Below are 20624 nucleotides of genomic sequence, written 5' to 3'. Positions count from 1 at the left end.
TGTACACACGTCTTGGGGTGACGTCTAGCGCCATCTACCGACAGACTATTACATTTTCGGAAGCGTAAATTTTTCCATTTTTTCCTTTAATATAAAAATGTTTAGAATCGTTAGCAGACGTTTCTGCTTGTTAAAACACAACGTGCAATAGTAAGACCGCCTCTTGTTTTACCTCTTAAGTGGTAAAACAAGAGGCGGTCTTACTATTGCACGCTTTAGGCCGGCGTCACAGTATAAAAAAGAGTACTATCGTACAGTATGTCCACTCCCGCTCCCCGCTGAAAGTGCCGCTCACCCCCTCTCGGTTACCTCACAGGTACCGCCTGTCAAAGACGCGACCAGTCGACCTGTCATATCTCACTCATAGAAGCATAGTACGCGTACACCTACACGAGATTAGACTGCGTGCTAGGAACGCGCCTCTTTCGGCTACGGCACCAGATACTATAACTGGATTCATTATTCGCTCGTATGGAATCCACACGCTGTATAAATTAATTTAATATGTACCTACACCAACATTAGTCCAATACCTGAAATAAATGATTCAATTCAATTCAATAAATACAAAATGTGTCCATGGAAATTTAAAGTTTGCTGTACCATCTACTCCATTAAAATGAATATGCCAGAGCTACTAACCTGAGCACTTTCCTGCACCCTAGCCTGAAAATGCCTTTGTCCCATGCTCGTAACCTGAAAGTGCCTTCAGCCTTTGAATACAAACGTCCTCTACGTTTCTTTTCGCAAGATGCCTAAAAGCTTTTATTTTCGCGACACTTTGCATCCTCTTCATTATAAAAGGCCAAAAGATCTTTCGTAGTTCACTCGATTCTGTCGCATATTAAAAAACTTAGAGTCGACATTTTTTTTTAAATCTTTATGAAGTTATACTTTTTTGGGGAATAATTCGTTAGGTAAGTAGCTTTCTTGCTTATGAAGGCTTTTGCGTTAATTGTCTATGTCTAAAATTAGCTGTCATTGTTTTACAATTCCAACCCTTCTGGTGTTTCGGGTATCCTTAGGCAGCAGTGGTCGCTTACCATCAGGTGACCTGCCTGCTCGTTTGCTTCATAAAAAACGCCTGATACGATTAAATGAATGATTTACTAATCCATACTAATAAGGTACAGCGGGGCAAACCTCGACTGAGGGGCAAATGTAACTGGTCCATTTTTTTTTCATGTTTTACAATGTTTGCATTATTAAATAGTGTCAAATCATGATTTTTTTCAGTAATTTCTATTGAAAGTTCACTGTTTTGATGTTAATTAACGTCCCTTAAAATATCCGTGACTAATTTTTTAGCACCTTATATATGGTAGGATCGTTCAGTGGATACATGTAGAACTCAACATCATAGTGTATAATAATAGAAGAAATGGACTAGTTACAATTGCCCCCCAGTCGAGATTTGCCCCGCTGTACCTTATACTATTTACTATATTTTACTTATATACCTTATAATTTACTTATCCATACTTTATACTTAATATTATAAAATGGAAAGTGTGTGTGTCTGTTTGTTTGTCCGTCTTTCACGGCAAAACGGAGCGGCGAATTGACGTGATTTTTAAGACGAGATAGTTGAATGGAAACAGAGTTACATTGGCTTATTTTTTATCTCTTTATAACCCCCCCACTTCCCTAAAATGAGGGGTGGGTTAGTATGGAGCATTACTCAATTTTCGATTTAATGCGAGCGAAGCCGCGGGTAAAAGCTAGTTGAAAATAGACTGGAAATATTTTTATATTAAAGGAAAAAATGGAAAAATTTACGCTTCCGGCGCTTCTCAATATAACTTGAGACTCCAGTGCCGTTACAAGATGTAATAGTCTGTCGGTAGATGGCGCTAGACGTCACCCTAAGACGTGTAAAAAAGGAAAAGGCATGGAAAGATTTGCGAAGTCCGGCGTGGCTTCCGTAGCTCAATTGGTAAGAGCATTGCACGGATTGCAAAAATGGTGCGGGTTCAAGTCCCGCCGGAAGCGTAAATTTTTCCATTTTTTCCTTTAATATAAAAATGTTTAGAATCGTTAGCAGACGTTTCTGCTTAATAAAAATTACAATAGACTGGAAGTTTTTAAATGCACACCTTCATACGTCCGAAATAGCATTGGGGAAATAAATAATGCATAAGTCTAGGGATTGTTTTTACACGATTTAAATAAAATCAAGGAATATTAATTATTTAAATGGTTCGACGTTGGAGGTCATTCACGTGTAAATAATTGGTGGTTTCGATCAAAATAAAAACTGTTATTGATGGATGTTTAGAAATAGATTTTGGTCGGTTATTTTTAGAATATACATTTAAAATGTATTTTGCTGAAGGAGAATTATCTATCCGTCGAATGTTATTGACATCTTTAAACGCCTAAAAAAACATAAAAAAACCGGCCAAGAGCGTGTCGGGCCACGCTCAGTGTAGGGTTCCGTAGTTTTCCGTATTTTTCTCAAAAACTACTGAACCTATCAAGTACAAAACAATTTTCCTAGAAAGTTTTTATAAAGTTCTACTTTTGTGATTTTTTTCATATTTTTTAAACATATGGTTCAAAAGTTAGAGGGGGGGGCGCACTTTTTTTCTTTTAGGGGCGATTATTTCCGAAAATATTAATATTATCAAAAACGATATTAGTAAACCCTTATTGATTTTTAAATACCTATCCAACAATATATCACACGTTGGGGTTGGAATGAAAAAAAATATCAGCCCCCCACTTTACATGTAGGGGGGGTACCCTAATAAAATATTTTTTTCGATTTTTTATTTTTGCACTTTGTTGGCGTGATTGATATACATATTGGTACCAAATTTCAGCTTTCTAGTGCTAACGGTTACTGAGATTATCCGCGGACGGACGGACGGACGGACGGACGGACGGACGGACGGACGGACAGACAGACAGACATGGCGAAACTATAAGGGTTCCTAGTTGACTACGGAACCCTAAAAAACTTAGTAAAAACTGACTAAAAGCTAACTATAAATTATAAAATCTGTTACACTCACTATGGTGAAATATTAAAAACAAAGTCATATTAAAAAGAAATAAATAACATTAAAAGGTTTTGATTCACTTTTTCACTACATTTTAAGCTCAAAAAGAATTATACGGGTTTAGTAAAACATTTCAATTGGTTGAAGTAAAACTTGATACTTTTTTTAATCAAGTCTAATTCTATGCCCATATTTTAATGCAACAGAGAAACTAATCTGATTAAAATGAGACCTAAATAGACTGCAATAAGAACTTAATTACATTTTATTCCTAGCAATGAAAGTAACACTACTTATGACGTGCGGACCTCAGGGTTAAAAGAACGTGAGCATATTTTATTAATTCGACTAAATCTACATTGATTACTGTAATCTATTGTGTAAATAAGTTTATTATTGTTGATTTAATGTAGGAAACAAGTAAATAACAACGCAAAGGACTAATAATGGAATCCGTAAAAAAGAAAATGGAGGTTTAATATTGAATTTTCCCATTATCAAAAGTAATAGCCATCAAAAGATTTGCACAGAAGAATTTATTTGCAAGTACCTACCAATTACAAAGAAAAATGGTAAAATATAAAACAAAAACAACAGGGTGGCTAGCCGAATGGCACAATCGCTCACGAAACGCTCACGAAACGAAGCGCTAGTAGATATCTATCTCTATCGCGCTTGCGTATTGGCGCGACAGAGCCAGCGGCGTATCGCTTTCGTTTGGCGTCAGAGAAATGCCATTCGGCTACGGGGCCAGAAATTTTAACGTTATGTGACCAATTTCGTATATTTTTGAGAAAACCAAATCTTTCGTCGCAAATTTTGTCGTCGTCGTTTCGTCTTCGTCGTCTATCGTCTTTTGTTTTCTCGAAAGCTTGAAATTTAGATATTTGCAGTTAAACTTTAGGACCCGGACCCGTGTGGTGACGGGTTAAGAATTTCACCACCCCCTTTCTTCCCGTGGGTGTCGTAGAAGGCGACTGTGGGATATGGATTAAATTGTGGCGTAGGCGAGAGGCTGGCAACCTGTCACTGCAATGTCACAGTTTCGTTTTCTTTCAACCTCTTATATTGCCAAGAGTGGCACTGAAACCTGAGTAGTTTCATATGCTCTGCCTACCCCTTCATGGGACACAGGCGTGATTGTATGTATGTATGTAAACTTTAGATACTGGCACTAATTTAAACTCATCGTTTTTTTCCTATGTTTTATGTCTAATCGGTTTCATGTGTCTCGCGCCCTATTCAGGCCCGAATTTCAGGGGACACATATCGATCTTAAGTGAATAGTTACTGTATAACATCATTATAACATGGAGAATATTTCGATTAGATGAAATTACCGGCCAGACGAAATTCTCCCAATGCACCTTACACTATAATCTACTAAAAATGTGTTTTACTAATAGTTTCTAAATTTCCTCCATAGATGGCACCGACCACCAAAGTCGAAGATCGCCTTGAGTCCGGACATCGGCTGTCGCACCCGCCCCCCGGCGATGAGGTCCTCATTTCAGGAGTGTCCGGATATTTTCCGGATTCCGACTCCGTTGTGGAACTGCAGGAGAACCTGTTTAACAAGGTATGTAAGAGTAGGCTATGAAGTCTTTATTACTGGAGTATCCGGATATTTTCCGGACCCACCCTTTGTAGTATAAGAGAACTTGTTGAAAAAGGTACAGTATAACATCAGCTGTCGCACCAGCCACCAGCGATGAAGTTCTTTTCACAGGAGTGTCCGGATATTTTCCGGATTCCGACTCCGTTGTGGAACTGCAGGAGAATCTATTTAATAAGGTATGTAAGAATACGCTTCTCCTAGGCTATGAAGTCCTTATTACAGGAATATCCGGATAATTCCCGGACCCAGGTGCTTGTGTAGATCATGTAACAGTAACAAGGTATTTTGATAACATTAGCTGTCACACTTTTCCTGGACCTCATTAATAGTGTCCAGTGATTTTTCCGGATTATGATATCCGGAAATTTTAACCTGTAACAGATATGACTATAAACGTAGTGCAATAGCAAAAATACGAACAAAGGTGTTTGTGGCCAATGATGATTTAACTCTGTTGAGAGCCTTGACTTCACATACTAATTTTCCCGTGACCAGAAACCTAATTTCCAGAATAAATTCTGTTCTAAGTTCAGTATCACATCACAAAATAATTAAATTAACCCACGGTAACCGCTTTCCATCAGGTGAACCGTACGCCTCTTTGCCACCGACGTGGTATAAAAAAAATCTGTTCTAAGTTCAGTATTGCATCACAAAATAAGTCAAAACCCAGCACGCTTTAATTTTTATTCTTTGTAGTCCAAGTTCTATTCCATCTGGGAATCCCGTTTGTTTTACCACTCATCACGGTTTTTAGTCCATTTGGCATAGGTTCAATAAGCCTATTTACAACGATCTCATTCCATTGCTCCTTTCCGTCCACAGGTGGACTTGATCTCAGGCGACCCTCGCCGTTGGAAGCTAGCTCACCCCGAAATTCCGCAGCGCACAGGCAAAATCAACCACGTGAACAAGTTCGATGCCTCGTTCTTCGGCGTCCATTACAAGCAGGCCCACACTATGGATCCCATGTGTAGGATCCTGCTGGAGAAGGCGTATGAAGCTGTCATTGATGCTGGTAAGTATTTTTGCTAAGTTTTAGGCGTAAAATGATGTGTCAATTAGGATGGGTCATTTTTAACTTTTTTATTTTCTTAGGTGGCAGTTTTTCTTCTAACAGTCACAAAAATGTGCCATTTTGTAATTAATGAGTGTACAATTTTATTTGAAATTTTTATTTTTCATTTTTTGCCTCCGGATTTCAGTTGAAGTTTTGTATTTTGTATGGAGTACGGTGTAAAAAAGGTTTAAAATTTTGAGGTTTTTTCTTCATTTAGGTATTTTCTTTGAACCTTTAGCATGCTATTGCAATACGAATCCACTGTATATCTTTATATCAGTCCACTGGTATATCTTTATAACAACATTTTTAATTAGAAGACAATACATAGTTATACTTACTCCGCACACCACACAAAATGTACTAAAAAAATTGATGAAAACTTCAAAGTGGATCCGGAGGCAAAAGATAAATTTCAATTGCAAAATAATTTTGGTAAGTTTTTGTAATTGTGCCCAATGAAAACATAATACTTTTTTTTCTCCATACAAGAGTGAGCCACCTAAAATGACCTAAGACAGATAGAGACCGAATCAAATAAGATCTAAGTAAAACAAATTTTGTGAATTCTTGATTACACCTGTCCTCTGTCTAAGTAGTAAATAGGTATTTTGAGATGGCCCTGCCAACGATGTGCTTTCTTTTTAAGAGTAGTTAGTAGTTTCCACACTTGTATCGTAATGTACTATTTTGTGACGTTTAGCCACAAAGAAAATCATCGCGATATTTACCTGAAGCGAGCAGAAAGGCACAGTTATTTCAGGCACTCTTCACTTTGTGTGCCAACTGAAGTGAACTTTAAGGTGAAGTTTCGGTTGCTTGGTGACCCAGTTGCACTGTTGAGGTACAGTCGGCACCAACAGTGGATGAATCGTGACTGAAGTATGCTAATCTAAAGACAACTTTTCTAAGTAAAGTCGATTTTTCCTTGAGATTGAAATAGTTTTTTATGCAACTAGGGTTGCTAGTCAAAAAAGAGGTTTACTGACGTTTCGCCAAAAAATGTTTCCCAAAGTTTCACATCCCAAACTATTATTCCCAAATTATCATTTCCCAAATAAACGTTTGGCAAAACAACTTATCGCAAATTGACATTTAGCAAAACTTTTTTTGGCAAGTATTTGTTTCCCAAAATATTTACTTGGTCAAATTTCATTTTACCAAATATTATTTAGTCAAAGGTATTGTTAGGCAAAATTTCCATTTCCCAATAATCCCAATATATTGTAATTAAATGGCGCACTGGAAATTTGTTATTTGATTTTATACTTTGTAGTTTGTGTCCAAGATTTGTGTGAAATAATGTGTATCTCGTACTTTTTTTCCTCCTGCTGCAAATGTCAAGGCTGCAAGGATGACATTATCACTTACATGTCCGGATACATTTTATTAAAAAGAAACCTGATGTTTTCACGACCATTATGTTCTATTAATTTTTAATTACTTTAAAAAGTAATTTCCGGTTTGCTCGCTGTCAACCTAACACGCTCCTCCTCGCTTCGCTCGTCGTCGCACCTAAACTGGCTTTGTCACACACGACTTTTCTGTTACAATACTAATAAAATTATTACATTTATGCCTTGTAATATTTATTGTCAAACGTGGCTTTGCATGGTGTAATTTGTAGAATAATTTTTTGACAAAAAAAAAATAGTTAACAAAATAATTTTGTCTAGTAATTAATTTGACAAAAATAAAGATTAGTAACCTTCTTTGTCCTTCTTGTCCGACTAAAGCACTTGGGAATAAAACTGAAATTATCATTTGACAGATTTTAAGTTAAAGGCAAATAAATCTTCGGTAAAATACGATCCCGTAGAAATGAAAATGCAAATGTCTAAATATATTCGAAATTTGCGATGTGAAATTTTGATCAAACATGTTTTTGGGATATAAGTTTTGCCATTAAAAACATTTGCGAAATAAAGTTTTGTCTAAATAAAATTTGACTAAGTAAAATTGTGCCAAATGATAATTTGACCAAACAAATTCATTGCGAAACATATCTTTGCCAAACAATACTTTGGGAAATGAAACTATTGCGATATGATTATTGGGAAATGAAATTTGACGAAAAGTTTTTTGGCGAAACGGCAGGACACCCAAAAAAGACGAGTGGCGTGAGTAACAATTTGAGGCGAAGCTGAAAATTGTTATTAAAGACGCCACGAGTATTTTTTGACTCAGTTAAACACCGTCCCATTATATACAATACTTTTTCTACGACCATTATTTTACTTATTTTTTAATAGTTTTCTAGAATTCATAATTTTCGTGAAATTCACATTGTTTCCTGTTGTTCGCGCCCTTTTCATTCATTATCATTCATATCGTCCATCCCGCTCGCTCTTCCTTATGATAGGTTCAACCTCATTTTTAATTGTCATGTCACCCGCCTCTTTGCCAAACTTCTTAAAACATATAAAAATACGTCAAGTGTCAATCCGCAAAAAGAAAGTCGTTGTCAATGGTGAATAAAAATATCCGCAACGAATTAAGTTATTAATTAATTATATTATAATAGAACGATTCGCGAGTGTGCAGTGCAAGGAAAGAGAGAACCAAGCTTTGCAAGGGTGGCCACCCGATAAACTCTCGAGACGACAACATCGGTGAGTTTGGCTCCCCATCAATCTCCATAATTTTATTTTCCGTTTTGTTTTATTTTATTACAATAGTTCGTTAGGAACTTCGTATCCGCAGGTCCTTCAACATTTCTGGTCTTCGAACCTGATTCTCTTCCCTGTTCCCCTATTTTCTCCTCATACATTCATTGCGAATCGTTCTCCTCCCGCACCGCCCGTATAAATATTACCTAAATTATTCTTACTTACTCGCTCCCGCAGTTTAGGTATTTATTTATACGTGTATAACTTTATTCGTCGCTCCGCCCTTATAAATTATTTACCTAAATATATATTATTAACCGCACCCGCAATTTAGGTATACGTTTATAAGAGTTTATCCTTCATAGGAACATAAATTGATTTACCGCATATTTAACCCTTCTCATGCAATATGGCAAAAGAAACAAAAGCCGAAAGCGTTGACAGCTGGTGTTATGAAGACGAGTTGTCAATGCTTGAAGCAAAACGCAACGTCTTCTTTGAACTCGTCCAGAGTATTTATAAAAAGTCGCTAGTTGCCGATACAGATGCAGTGAGTCGCGAAAGTTTTCTTGACGCTGCTGACACTATTGACGAACTTCGGACGGAGTTCAAAGAAGTGGTAAATGAGTACAACCGCACGCTACTGAGGACTAAGACGGCTGCTGTCCCTAACTATCAGCCGCTCATAGCCTTTGAAGATTTGTACTGCCGCATCAGGAGAGTGGTCAAGCGACTGCAACCAGCCGCACCGCCAGCCTCTTCGCCGCCTTTATCGGTGGAGAGAGCTAGACCTTCTTTGCCAACGATGGAACTGGTAGCGTTTGATGGAGACATACGTAACTGGCCGCTGTTCTACGCTAGTTTTAAATCGAGAGTGCACGACAATCTGTCACTTACCGACGAGGAGAAGCTGTTTTATTTAATTGGGAAATTGTCACCAAAAGCTCAAGCCGTCTTTGCAGGCATAACTCCGAGCGCTGACAATTATCAGCTTATTCTAGATAGTCTACTTGACAGATTTCAAGATAAGCGCACTCTTGCCTCGACTTACATGGATCAAATGCTCAATTTGAAGATTAATGGTCCCGCTTCCTCGTCTAACTTCCAGACATTCATTGATAAGTTTGTGACAGCTGCGAATGCGCTTAAATCGCTTAAGCTGGATGATTTAAGCGATTTTATGCTTATGCATATAGCTTTAAAGAAGTTAGACCAGGAAACTCTTCGAGCATTTGAGATGCTGCATCGAAATACGAAGTTGCCTACATTTCGCGATCTGTCAGATTTCATGAAAAGTCAGTTTAGGATTTATCAAAACTCGCAACCATGTACCGCCGTCTCCGCCGCCGTAAATCCATCGCGCGAAAAAGGTGTTAAGTCGATTCAACCGTGTAGTGCCGCACCTAAACTACAAAGCTACGTTGCTTGCGCGAGCACTACTAAATGTATTTGTGACAATATTGTCCATGAACATTTATTCAAATGTCCTTCTTTCAACGACTTAACGTCTTCTGATCGCTTCAAACGCGCTAAAGAGCTTAAAGCATGTATTAACTGCTTAAGCATTAAACACCGCACCCGCGAGTGCAATTCCGAGGTGAAATGTCGAGTTTGCCATCAAAAGCATCATACTCTGTTGCATTTTGACAAGAACAAGGATGAAAAAGCTTCGACATCTGATGAGTCAAATGCATCTACGAGCAACGCAGCTAAAACATCCTCGCCACCGGAAAGCACGTCTTGTAACACGTCTATCGCGACGCAAGCACTTGCAGCCTCTAACAATAAAATGTCAAATCAAGACATCTTCGTGTGACACGATTTTGCTGTCCACCGCAAAGGTCATCGTTCGCGACAGTAAGGTTGGGTGAAACGCAGGTTATCAAATGTCTGCTTGACACCGCGTCACAAAGTAACTTCATTACTGAAGAATGTTGTAGGCGCTTAGGTTTAACTTTTGATAGGAAACCAAGCTCTGTATTTGGCATTGGAAAAACCAAGAAAATTGTTAAGGGGAACGCAAACGTAAAAGTATTTTCGCGATTCGACGATAATGTCAACTTCGACGTTTCGAGTTTGGTGGTCGATCGCATCACCGACGACCTGCCGTCAGTGCCCGTGGACATGTCAGCACTGACACATGTTCATGGTCTCCCTCTAGCTGACGACACGTTGGATACGCCCGTCGCCATTGATGTACTGGTGGGTGCAACTATATTTCCACATTTGCTGCTGCCGCACATCGTCAAAAGCGAAGTGGACTATATGCCACCAGCTATACAGACGGTACTGGGGTATATTTTAATGGGTTCGGTGCCTGCTTTACAGCCACCGCGTAAATATACTTCAGCTTGTTGTACTTCCGTGGATTCCATGGACCACCTCCTCAAAAAGTTCTGGGAACTTGAGGAAGTATCCGCTCCGCCCGCTCAAAGCCAGGATGACTTTGAATGCGAGGAATATTTCCGCACCACCACTACGCGCGACGCTAGTGGTAGATATACTGTGGCATTGCCTTTCCGAGATGACGTGTTCAAGCTCGGAGAGTCGCATTCGGCTGCTAAGAGGCGCTTTCTTGTGTGTTACGTGCCGCCTATGACGATATAATTCGTGAATACGTCAGTAAGGGTTATATATCGGACGTGACTAACTCTCTCAACGCGAACACCTCTTCAGCCCTCGCATACATAATTCCTCATCATGCTGTCGTGCGTGAGGATAAGACCACTACCAAAGTTCGTATGGTCCTGGACTCGAGTAGCAAGACAACTACAGGCCTGTCGCTGAATGATGTCTTGCACTCAGGGCCCATGCTTCAAGGGGATTTATTTTCAATCCTCTTGAACTTTCGCTTATTCAAAATAGCGCTTTCAGCCGATTGTCGCCAAATGTTTTTACAGATTGGTGTTCGCGAATCGGACCGCCAGTTTCAACGAATTTTATATAGATTCCGCCCGGCAGATCCCATTTTGACATACGAATTTAACCGTGTGTGTTTTGGTATGAAGTCGAGCCCATATCACGCGCTCCGCGTCGTTCGCCAGCTGATGGCAGACGACGGACATAAGTTTCCAATGGCAGCAGCGATCGCATCGTCCTGCACATACATGGATGACGTATGCTTCAGCATTATGTCAGATGATTCGCAACAGCAGGATGAATCTGTTGCTATCGCTGCGGCTAAGGAGCTTATTGACCTATTCAAATGCGGTCAATTTGATCTTGTCAAATGGACCTGCAACTCAGAGACCGTGCTACGTGAGATACCTGCTTCTCATAGGGCTTCCGTAGACTTGGAAATAGACCCAGGAGTCTCGCAAAAGGTCCTTGGCTTGTGTTGGAATAAATCTGGCGATTATTTCCATTTCAAGGTGACAGAGCCAGATCCAACGTGCACTAAAAGGACAATCTTGTCTGCAGTGGCTCGCCTATGGGATAACGTCTGCTTAGTAGCTCCAGTTGTCCTTTACGCAAAACTCCTCATACAGGAGCTTTGGTTGATCAAATGCGACTGGGATGAGACTCCCCCGACCCATTTTGTAAATTTATGGGAACGATTTTGTTCTGAGTTGCCAAAATTGAATGAAATTCATATACCGCGTCATCTCGGGGTAGTACAAGGTTGTACTATAAACCTCTTAGGCTTCGGTGATGCTTCCGAGCGGGCATATGGAGGTGTAGTTTATCTTCAGGTCATAAACGGGAATGAAGTGACAGTTCGATTGGTGTGTTCCAAGTCGAAGGTCTCTCCCTTGAAGACAGTCTCTGTAGCGAGATTAGAGCTGTGTGCTGCTGTCCTCCTGGCAAAGCTCATGCGGAAGGTGCAAGATAATTTCGAGCCCCGTTACAACATTAACGAGATCTACGCCTTTACTGACTCGAAAGTTGCGCTCTGCTGGATTCAGTCATCACCACACCGCTGGCAAACATTCGTTGCCAATCGCGTTGTTAAGATAATTGAAGCTGTACCGGCCAGCTGCTTCCATCATGTTAGGGCTTAGAAAATCCCGCGGATTGCTTGTCGCGTGGCCTGACGCCTGCTAAGCTTGTGGATCATCCTTTGTGGTTTACAGGACCGGCTTGGGCATCCAAGCATCCATCAGAATGGCCTTTAAGGGAGCTCGATCGAGAGTCCATCGGAGAAGTGCCGGAGCTTAAGCCTCTTGCACACGCTACTACTACGGATGTGTCAGAGTCACCACTTTATTCCCTCGCGCAGCGATTATCGTCGTGGTCTCGATTACTGCGCATCGTCGTATACGTGTACCGCATCCTTAATCCGAAACCGCTCCCCACGGCCCTTACCCGATCCGACTTAGAGTTTGCTGAAGGCAAAATTCTCTCATCGTTGCAAAACGAACATTTTGTGACGATATTGAGAAAATTAAGAGCAAGATATATTGCTCACCTGCTTTACAAAAGCTCAAACCGTTCTTAGACAAAGACGGTCTAATTCGTGTTGGAGGCAGGTTGACAAATACAGACTTGCAGTATTCTCAGAAGCACCCAATTGTGCTCCCACGACGTGATCATGTAGTCAATATGATCGTTGACTACGTTCACAGAAAGCATTTGCATGCTGGTCCCGAGTCAATGATGACTATACTTAGGCTTCAGTATTGGATTCTGTCGGCTCGTCGTGTCATTCGCGACCGCATTGCCAAATGCAACACTTGTTTCAGAGTGAATCCACAATCGTCTTTTCCGCTCATGGCAGACTTACCGGGCTGTCGCGTGAATCAAGTGGATAAACCGTTTACGCATACAGGGTGTGATTATGCAGGCCCTCTGCAATATACGCCTACTCGTGGCAGAGGAGTGAAGAGTCGCAAGGCTTGGTTATGTATTTTCACTTGCCTCACTACGCGCTGTCTTCACATTGAGATAGCGACGGAATTGAGCACCGCCAACTTCATGGCTGCATTAAAGCGCTTTTTGGCACGCCGTGGTCCCGTCCAATGCATGTATTCGGACAATGGAACTAATTTTGTTGGCGCCAATTCTTATATGCGTGACCTCTACAAGTTCTTGGATGCTCATCGTCCACTTATGGAGATGGAACTAGCGGAGAACCGCATTGATTGGAAGTTCATCCCTCCTGCTTCTGCTCATTTTGGAGGCGCATGGGAGTCTATGGTGAAAATAGTAAAAAATCACCTTTGCAAGGTGATCGGTACGCAAATACTGACGTACGAAGAACTTCTAACGACGCTTGCTCAGATAGAAGCGCTCGTTAATTCCCGGCCTCTAACAGCCTTGAGCAGTGACCCCGCTGAGCCATCAGCTCTTACTCCTGCTCATTTTCTCCATACTGCTCCACTGTTGTCGTTACCTACTCCATTGGTCGAGTCAGGTAACTTACGTGAACGACATGCCCTCCTAGATAGGATAGTGCAGTCTTTCTGGAAACGATGGCGAGCAGAGTATCTGCATCAGTTACAATCTCGAGCTAAATGGACAACGCCATCAGTTCCCATCGCAATTGGCACAGTAGTCGTCATTAAAGTAGATAATGCGCCGCCATTCTCATGGCCATTGGGTGTTGTAGACGCAGTGCATCCTTCAAAGGACGGCTCAACCCGCGTTGTTACTGTCAGGACAAGTAAAGGAAGTTTCGTCCGTCCTGTCGTGCGGTTGTATCCTTTGCCTAACCAGTAATGGAATGGGTATTATGTTAGAATAATATTATTTTTTTCGCTATTATTTTACTCGAAGAAAAGGGTCATTATTTATTTATTTTATTTAGTACTTCTTTCCTTTAAAGGAACCCTTTAAGGCCGGGGAGAAATGTTCGCGCCCTTTTCATTCATTATCATTCATATCGTCCATCCCGCTCGCTCTTCCTTATGATAGGTTCAACCTCATTTTTAATTGTCATGTCACCCGCCTCTTTGCCAAACTTCTTAAAACATATAAAAATACGTCAAGTGTCAATCCGCAAAAAGAAAGTCGTTGTCAATGGTGAATAAAAATATCCGCAACGAATTAAGTTATTAATTAATTATATTATATAGAACGATTCGCGAGTGTGCAGTGCAAGGAAAGAGAGAACCAAGCTTTGCAAGGGTGGCCACCCGATAAACTCTCGAGACGACAACATCGGTGAGTTTGGCTCCCCATCAATCTCCATAATTTTATTTTCCGTTTTGTTTTATTTTATTACAATAGTTCGTTAGGAACTTCGTATCCGCAGGTCCTTCAACACCTGTATTTTGACGCGTCGGCCTCCCCTCTGTTCCTTCACTAACGCTGTCGCTTGCGTTTTTATAGTCATTTTCTATGACATATTTTATTCAGTCTCTATTGCTCTTAAGCGAAATAAACTATCTGCCCTTTACACCAATTTACTTACTGATAAGCTGATTCGCGTAATCCTCTTTTTATGCCGACAGTACACTTCCTGTTTACCAGCAAATATTCTCAAGTATATCCTGTATATCCGGATTTGTAGGTTTATTTGATTTCTTGTTAGTTTCCGCCCCAATTTCCAGTACGCACTTTGCATTGAACCGAAAGAGGGGAGTTTACATTCGGTTTATATATTTCATGTGAGAACTTATTTTATGCTTATTTTCCTGTATAACTAACTAATATGACTTTGCGAACAAAGAGGATCTTAGCCTCCAAAACGAGAGCACTCCACTACTCCCGATCCCTCGAACCGTTCACATTTTCCTACATGTGACACGGGCATTTTGGAGAAAAAAGGATTCAAAAACTTATTTTTCTAAAATAGGTAAATTTAATGTTTTTCCTACTCAGAATCACGAGCCCTTTCGATCCTACTAGGCAGAAAAAAGCGTCCTAAATTTAATTTTTCCACCTTGTTACCATTTTTCAAACACTTTGTACAGCGGTTACAAAGTGGAAAGTATGAAAAATAATATAAAATTTTGGGACCATCTGTTTGTCCTGGATCGATAGGGGTTCGTGATTCTGCGTACGAAAAACACAAAATTCACCTACCTTAGAAAAATATTATTGGTGATTGTTCTCGCGAAAATGCCCACATATGCCTATTTCTTACGTATTAATTTTAAATTCACTAGGAACATAATTATATATTTTCGATTAATTAAATTTAATGAACTACGAGTAACAAGCAATCAGACATATTTAACTTTTTTTTAACGTTGGGGAAATGCATTTACGCATGCCATCCGGTCCGGGGGACCAGGGGCGATGACGGACTAACCAGAATAGGACTACCGTCTAAAACCACCAACGAATTCCGTCTCCGCCTTGGGTGGAGTGTCGCAGGGTCACTATTGTCACTATAACCATTCCACCAGTTTACCTGCTGATGTGCAAGTTCTGGACACTTTCCAAAGAAATAGAAAAGTTCTTAGAAATTTCATGTGTTCACAAAGTGATACTTGTTAATTTTATGAAATCGTTAGTTTCAATCTTCTAATACCTATACTATAGTGCTATGTTGAATATTTCGCATTTTTTGAATGTTTCTTTCGGCGCAACAATAGATATTAATGGTAAAATACGAAATACGGTTAAAAGTTAAGTACTGGGGGGTTACCATGACGTACTAAAGACGTTCAGTTTAGGTTGAGAGAAAGGGACACAGCTATAGCAGTTACATAGCTCCGTCCCTCTCTCTCAACCTAAACTGAACGGCTTTAGCACGTCATGGTAACCCCCCTGATGTACTTATTTAACAACCTAACCAAAAAATTTTAATTTAGAAAAAACCCCGGACCGGGACATAGTAGACCAATTTTCATGAAACATGGCTAAGAACACTCCCGGCTTACTCAGCTTTCAGACAAAAAAACAAAATCCAAATCGGTTGATCCGTTCGATAGCTACGATGCCATAGACAGACAGACAAACAGACAGAGACAGACATACAGACAGACAGACAAACAGACAGACAGACACACACAGACACGTCAAACTTATAACACGTCGTTGTTTTTGCGTCGGGGGTTAAAAATGGCGGACGTTAATATTCAAAAACTTAATGTTATAGGGAAAGAAGACACCATAGCGAAACGTCGCAATCGGTTGCAAGCGTTCCTTGTCAGCTATGTGGCAAAATATATATTTAAAAAAATATTTAAAGCGGGTTACTCACGTATTAAGTCGATATAGCGTTCGACATGTTTCGAAACAAAAAACATGTTTCGAAATAGCGTTCGACATGTTTCGAAACAAAAAACATATTTCGAAATTGGATCGAAACATGTCGAACGCTATATCGACTTAATACGTGAGTAACCCGCTTAAAATATTTTTAAATATGTATGAGTCTCACGGGAGTTTTATAGTTAAAAGTGGCAAAATATGTCGCTTTCGCATATGTCTCAGACATCAAAAGCGATGTCTCTCGGACATTGCACCATGAATCGTCTGAAATAGACGTTAAGGTACTTAGTAATGTTATTGAAAGTAAATATAGACGTTCAAATTGTGTGAGATATTAATCAAAGTAACCCCAAATTAATGTGTTAATCAACTTTTATAATTGAATCGTACGAAATGTGTTTAAAAGTTTGTGACGGGCCGTCAGTTCAGACGTGCAACGATTAAAAAGTAAGAACAGGGGTTGCCTGCGTTTCGAATAAATTAATTCATACCATGCATGAAATTCACTACGAGCTTTAGACCCAATCGATACAGAGTAACATTGAAACATATATTAACTAGTTACATTTGCCCCCCAGTCGAGATTTGCCCCGCTGTACCTTATAGAATCCATACTAATATTAAAAATGGGAAAGTGTGTGTGTCTGTTTGTTTGTCCGTCTTTCACGGCAAAACGGAGCGACAAATTGACGTGATATTTTAAGTGTAGATATTTGAAGTGATGGAGAATGACATAGGCTACTTTTTGTCTCTTTCTAACGCGAGCGAAGCCACGGGCAAGAGCTAGTTATGTTTATAAAACAAGTGATGTATGAATGAATAAGTTATATGTTTTAGACAAAAGTATGAATTAGTTAATGTATTAAATGATTAAAGCCCCATTTAGATGGTACGAGTTTCTCGCCTCGAACGTACGATTATCGAAGTACGAGAAAAAATATCGATCCATGTAAACTATGCGTACGATATCGCACGAGAGGGGGCGATAATCGCCTCGCCTTTGATATTTGTATGTCTCCGTGTAAACAAAACTCATATGCGAGAATCGTATACGAGTTTATACGCTACTCAGTCGAAATGAATTCAGTAGAAATCATGTAAAACATGGTGTTTTTATATTTATAGCTAAGTACCTCTCAGTAACTGCTAAAACCAAAAATGAATTCGGCTTATTAATATTATAGAGTTAATACCTATGGGGCAAAATGCTTACTATCATTTAAAATGTTATCTAAGTTATATGTTCAATAATATCTTAAACCTCATCGCAACTAAGATTTTATTAGCTAGGTAACGCCACGGTCGAATTAATTATTTTCCCTATTGTATATTATTGAGACCGTCATAAATCATTTATAGTGTTTTTAATATTATTGGGTACTATTCAACTTAAAGTCAAATAAATCCAAGGTAAATTTACCCCATATTATAAAAAAAGCATATAATATATGTGTTTATAATTAATTAATTAGCAACTAAGCACGCAAGTTGACAGGCAAAACTCGTATGAAAATCGGTTCGCTCCGATTCGTGCGATAATCGCACGTTCGAGAAAAAATGTCATACGAGAACCGGTTTAGACGAGTCGAGAAATGTTATGGAAATATCTCCCGAAAATTCTACTCTCCGTCTAAACTATTTCGCCTGGCGATAATCGCCTGGCGAGTCTCGCATACGATACTCGTATGCGAGTTTTTATTTCTCGCACGAATGTAAACGTTTTCATACGATACTCGCCAGGCGATTATCGCATACGATAATGTCATACGAGTTTCTCGACCAAGACGGGCGAGAAACTCGTACCATCTAAATGGGCCTTAATCTTCTTTTTTAACCCCCGACGACGCAAAAACGACGGGGTGTTATAAGTTTGACGTGTCTGTCTGTCTGTTTGTCTGTCTGTCTGTGTCTGTCTGTGGCATCGTAGCTCCCGAACGGATGAATCGATTTAGATTTAGTTTTTTTTGTCTGAGTTAGTCGGGAGTGTTTTTAGCCATGTCTCATGAAAATCGGTCCACTATGTCACGGTCGGGGGTTTTTCAAAATTTTAATTTTGTGGTTAGGTTATTCCTAGTCTAAGATATTCACTTACCCGGTCGTTTTAAAAGATTGGTCTTTAATTTGATATTTTATTATATGATTCATATACCAAAAGCTAAATAACTCAGTCATTTAAAATAATATAGCGTTCCTCACGTGTCGAGCGCGTTGTAAAATTTCATCGCCCGCCCATTACAGTTTTTTATGAAATCCTAAAAAATCCCGACATTTTGTCCACGTTTTTTCCACGCAATTGTTTTTACCGTGGGCAGTGGTCTCTTTTTCGGCTTTCAAAAATATTAGGTATTTCGTATCAAATGAAACCTGTAAGATACCTTTAAACGAAATCTGAAAGGGGACAAGAGACAAGTCATAGGTACAATATCGTCACTACTTTTAAAAAAACTTGTATCTTCGTCTGTCAATGAAAAGAAAATTGTAGTAAGTATGTATGGAATGCATATTATAGACTTACTGCGTTTTAACTTTGAGGAACAGCGTGAGATACGAGATTTTTTAAAAGTAGTGACGATATCTAAGTTTTGAATGATTCACGGTTATATTCATTAAAATTATTTGTATATCTTTCCCATCACGAAACAATGGTGTTCTGGACCTTTGGGAGGCGAATCCAACGCGTAGAGGCCCTTTCGACACTTGAATGAAATGTAAGGGGTACACCGAGCGGATGTTGCCCGCATCATGGGACACACGCAGAGGCAACACCCCGCCAGGGTGTAAGGACTATTTTGAGAGTTAATGGAATCTAAAATGAACTGGGCTATTGGATGAAAGTGATGGACTAAATACTGGGCTATGGGATAAAAAACCGGACGCCTGCCTAATAAAACGGTATCCAAGAATTATTTTATTATTAACCTCCGACGCAAAAACGACGGGGTATTAGACGTTTGAGGTGTCTGTCTGCTTTTCTGTCTGTCTGTCTGTCTAACTGTGTGTGTGTCTGTCTGTGGCATCGTAGCTCCCGAACGGATGAACCAATTTAGATTTACTTTTTTTTCGTTTGAAAGCTGAGAGTCGGGAGTGTTCTTAGCCATGTTTCATGAAAATCGGTCCACTGTGTCGGGGGTTTTTTTTAAATTTTAATTTTGTGGTTAGTTTAGGTCGTTTCGAACTTTCTCTTTTTCGCAGTTGTATCGTAATGTATAGTCAACCAATTGCAACCCTAGGCCACTCTACAACTATGTCAAAATGACAAGCAGTAAGAGATTTCTTACAATCTGCTTTATAACGTCACTATGACGTAGTTCTACAGTGGCCTAGGGTTCCAATTGGTTGACTGTACTATCTCGCTTCTCTCTTAATATGCACTATTAAAATAACTACCTCTGTCCACAAACTAGACAGGCAAAAGCAGAAATCCAGCGTTCAGTGTTCCGTAAGAAGGGTTCCGTAACTTATGTACGGAACCCCGAAGTGGCCCAATTAAAGTGTCGTTTGCGGTCTAATTTAGTGCTCTCTGAACGAATGGAATGAATGGAACGAACGGGCGAATGGTTTCGTTATTGTCTTACGAAGCAATTGAAAGTATTTCAATTACGTCCTTTGTAAGGTTTTAGTTTGATTAAATTGAGATTTAGGCACTTTAAGTAAAACAGAAAGTTTTGGAATGAGTTGTAAATCAGGTTTTGGTGTTAATATTTACAATATTCTTGCTGTATTAGATAAAAATATTAATTTAAAGACTCATCGACATCAGATTATAGAGTTCTTTGGGAGGGATATGATTTTCGTTTTCTTTCAACCCCTTATTTGCTAAGAGTGGCACTGAAGCTTTAGTAGTTTCATGAGCTCTGCCTACCCCTTTATGGGATACAGGCGTGATTGTATGTATGTATGTATGATTTTGGCCACTTCCAGGCTGCGAACAGCGCCATCTAGTTTTAAGCCTAAAAGGCCCAAACATTTCAGGGGTACTGTAAGAGAGTCGGCCTATCAGTGGAGAGCATCCAAACATTTAAACAACGCTTTGAATCAATATTTTTTTATATTTTATAAGCTAAATAACAACCGTTCACTCTCAATCGCTGCTTCTATATGAATGCCCCATTGAAGTGTCTGTTTTCCTTGACGTTCTTATACTGTTCCAATTTTAAATCAGGGACTGCCAGTCAGCGACCATGACTGCTGTAAAAGGTTTCATTCTGAATGCGAAACCTCTTACATAT

General features: G+C 39.6%; 1 protein-coding gene across 1 annotated transcript in view; it reads left to right on the top strand.

Moving 5' to 3' along the window:
• LOC125236250 (fatty acid synthase) overlaps positions 1 to 20624 on the top strand; it is a 111206-nt gene that overhangs the window by 1392 nt on the left and 89190 nt on the right. Inside the window, exons 2-3 of the mRNA XM_048142936.1 lie at positions 4432 to 4584; positions 5449 to 5641. Of these exons, the coding sequence (XP_047998893.1) occupies positions 4432 to 4584; positions 5449 to 5641 (346 nt within the window). The remainder of the gene's footprint in view (positions 1 to 4431; positions 4585 to 5448; positions 5642 to 20624) is intronic.

The sequence above is a fragment of the Leguminivora glycinivorella genome, chromosome 19 (genome assembly GCF_023078275.1).
Source record: "Leguminivora glycinivorella isolate SPB_JAAS2020 chromosome 19, LegGlyc_1.1, whole genome shotgun sequence".
In the NCBI taxonomy this organism is placed as follows: domain Eukaryota; kingdom Metazoa; phylum Arthropoda; class Insecta; order Lepidoptera; family Tortricidae; genus Leguminivora; species Leguminivora glycinivorella.
This window is presented reverse-complemented; position numbering and strand designations above follow the sequence as displayed.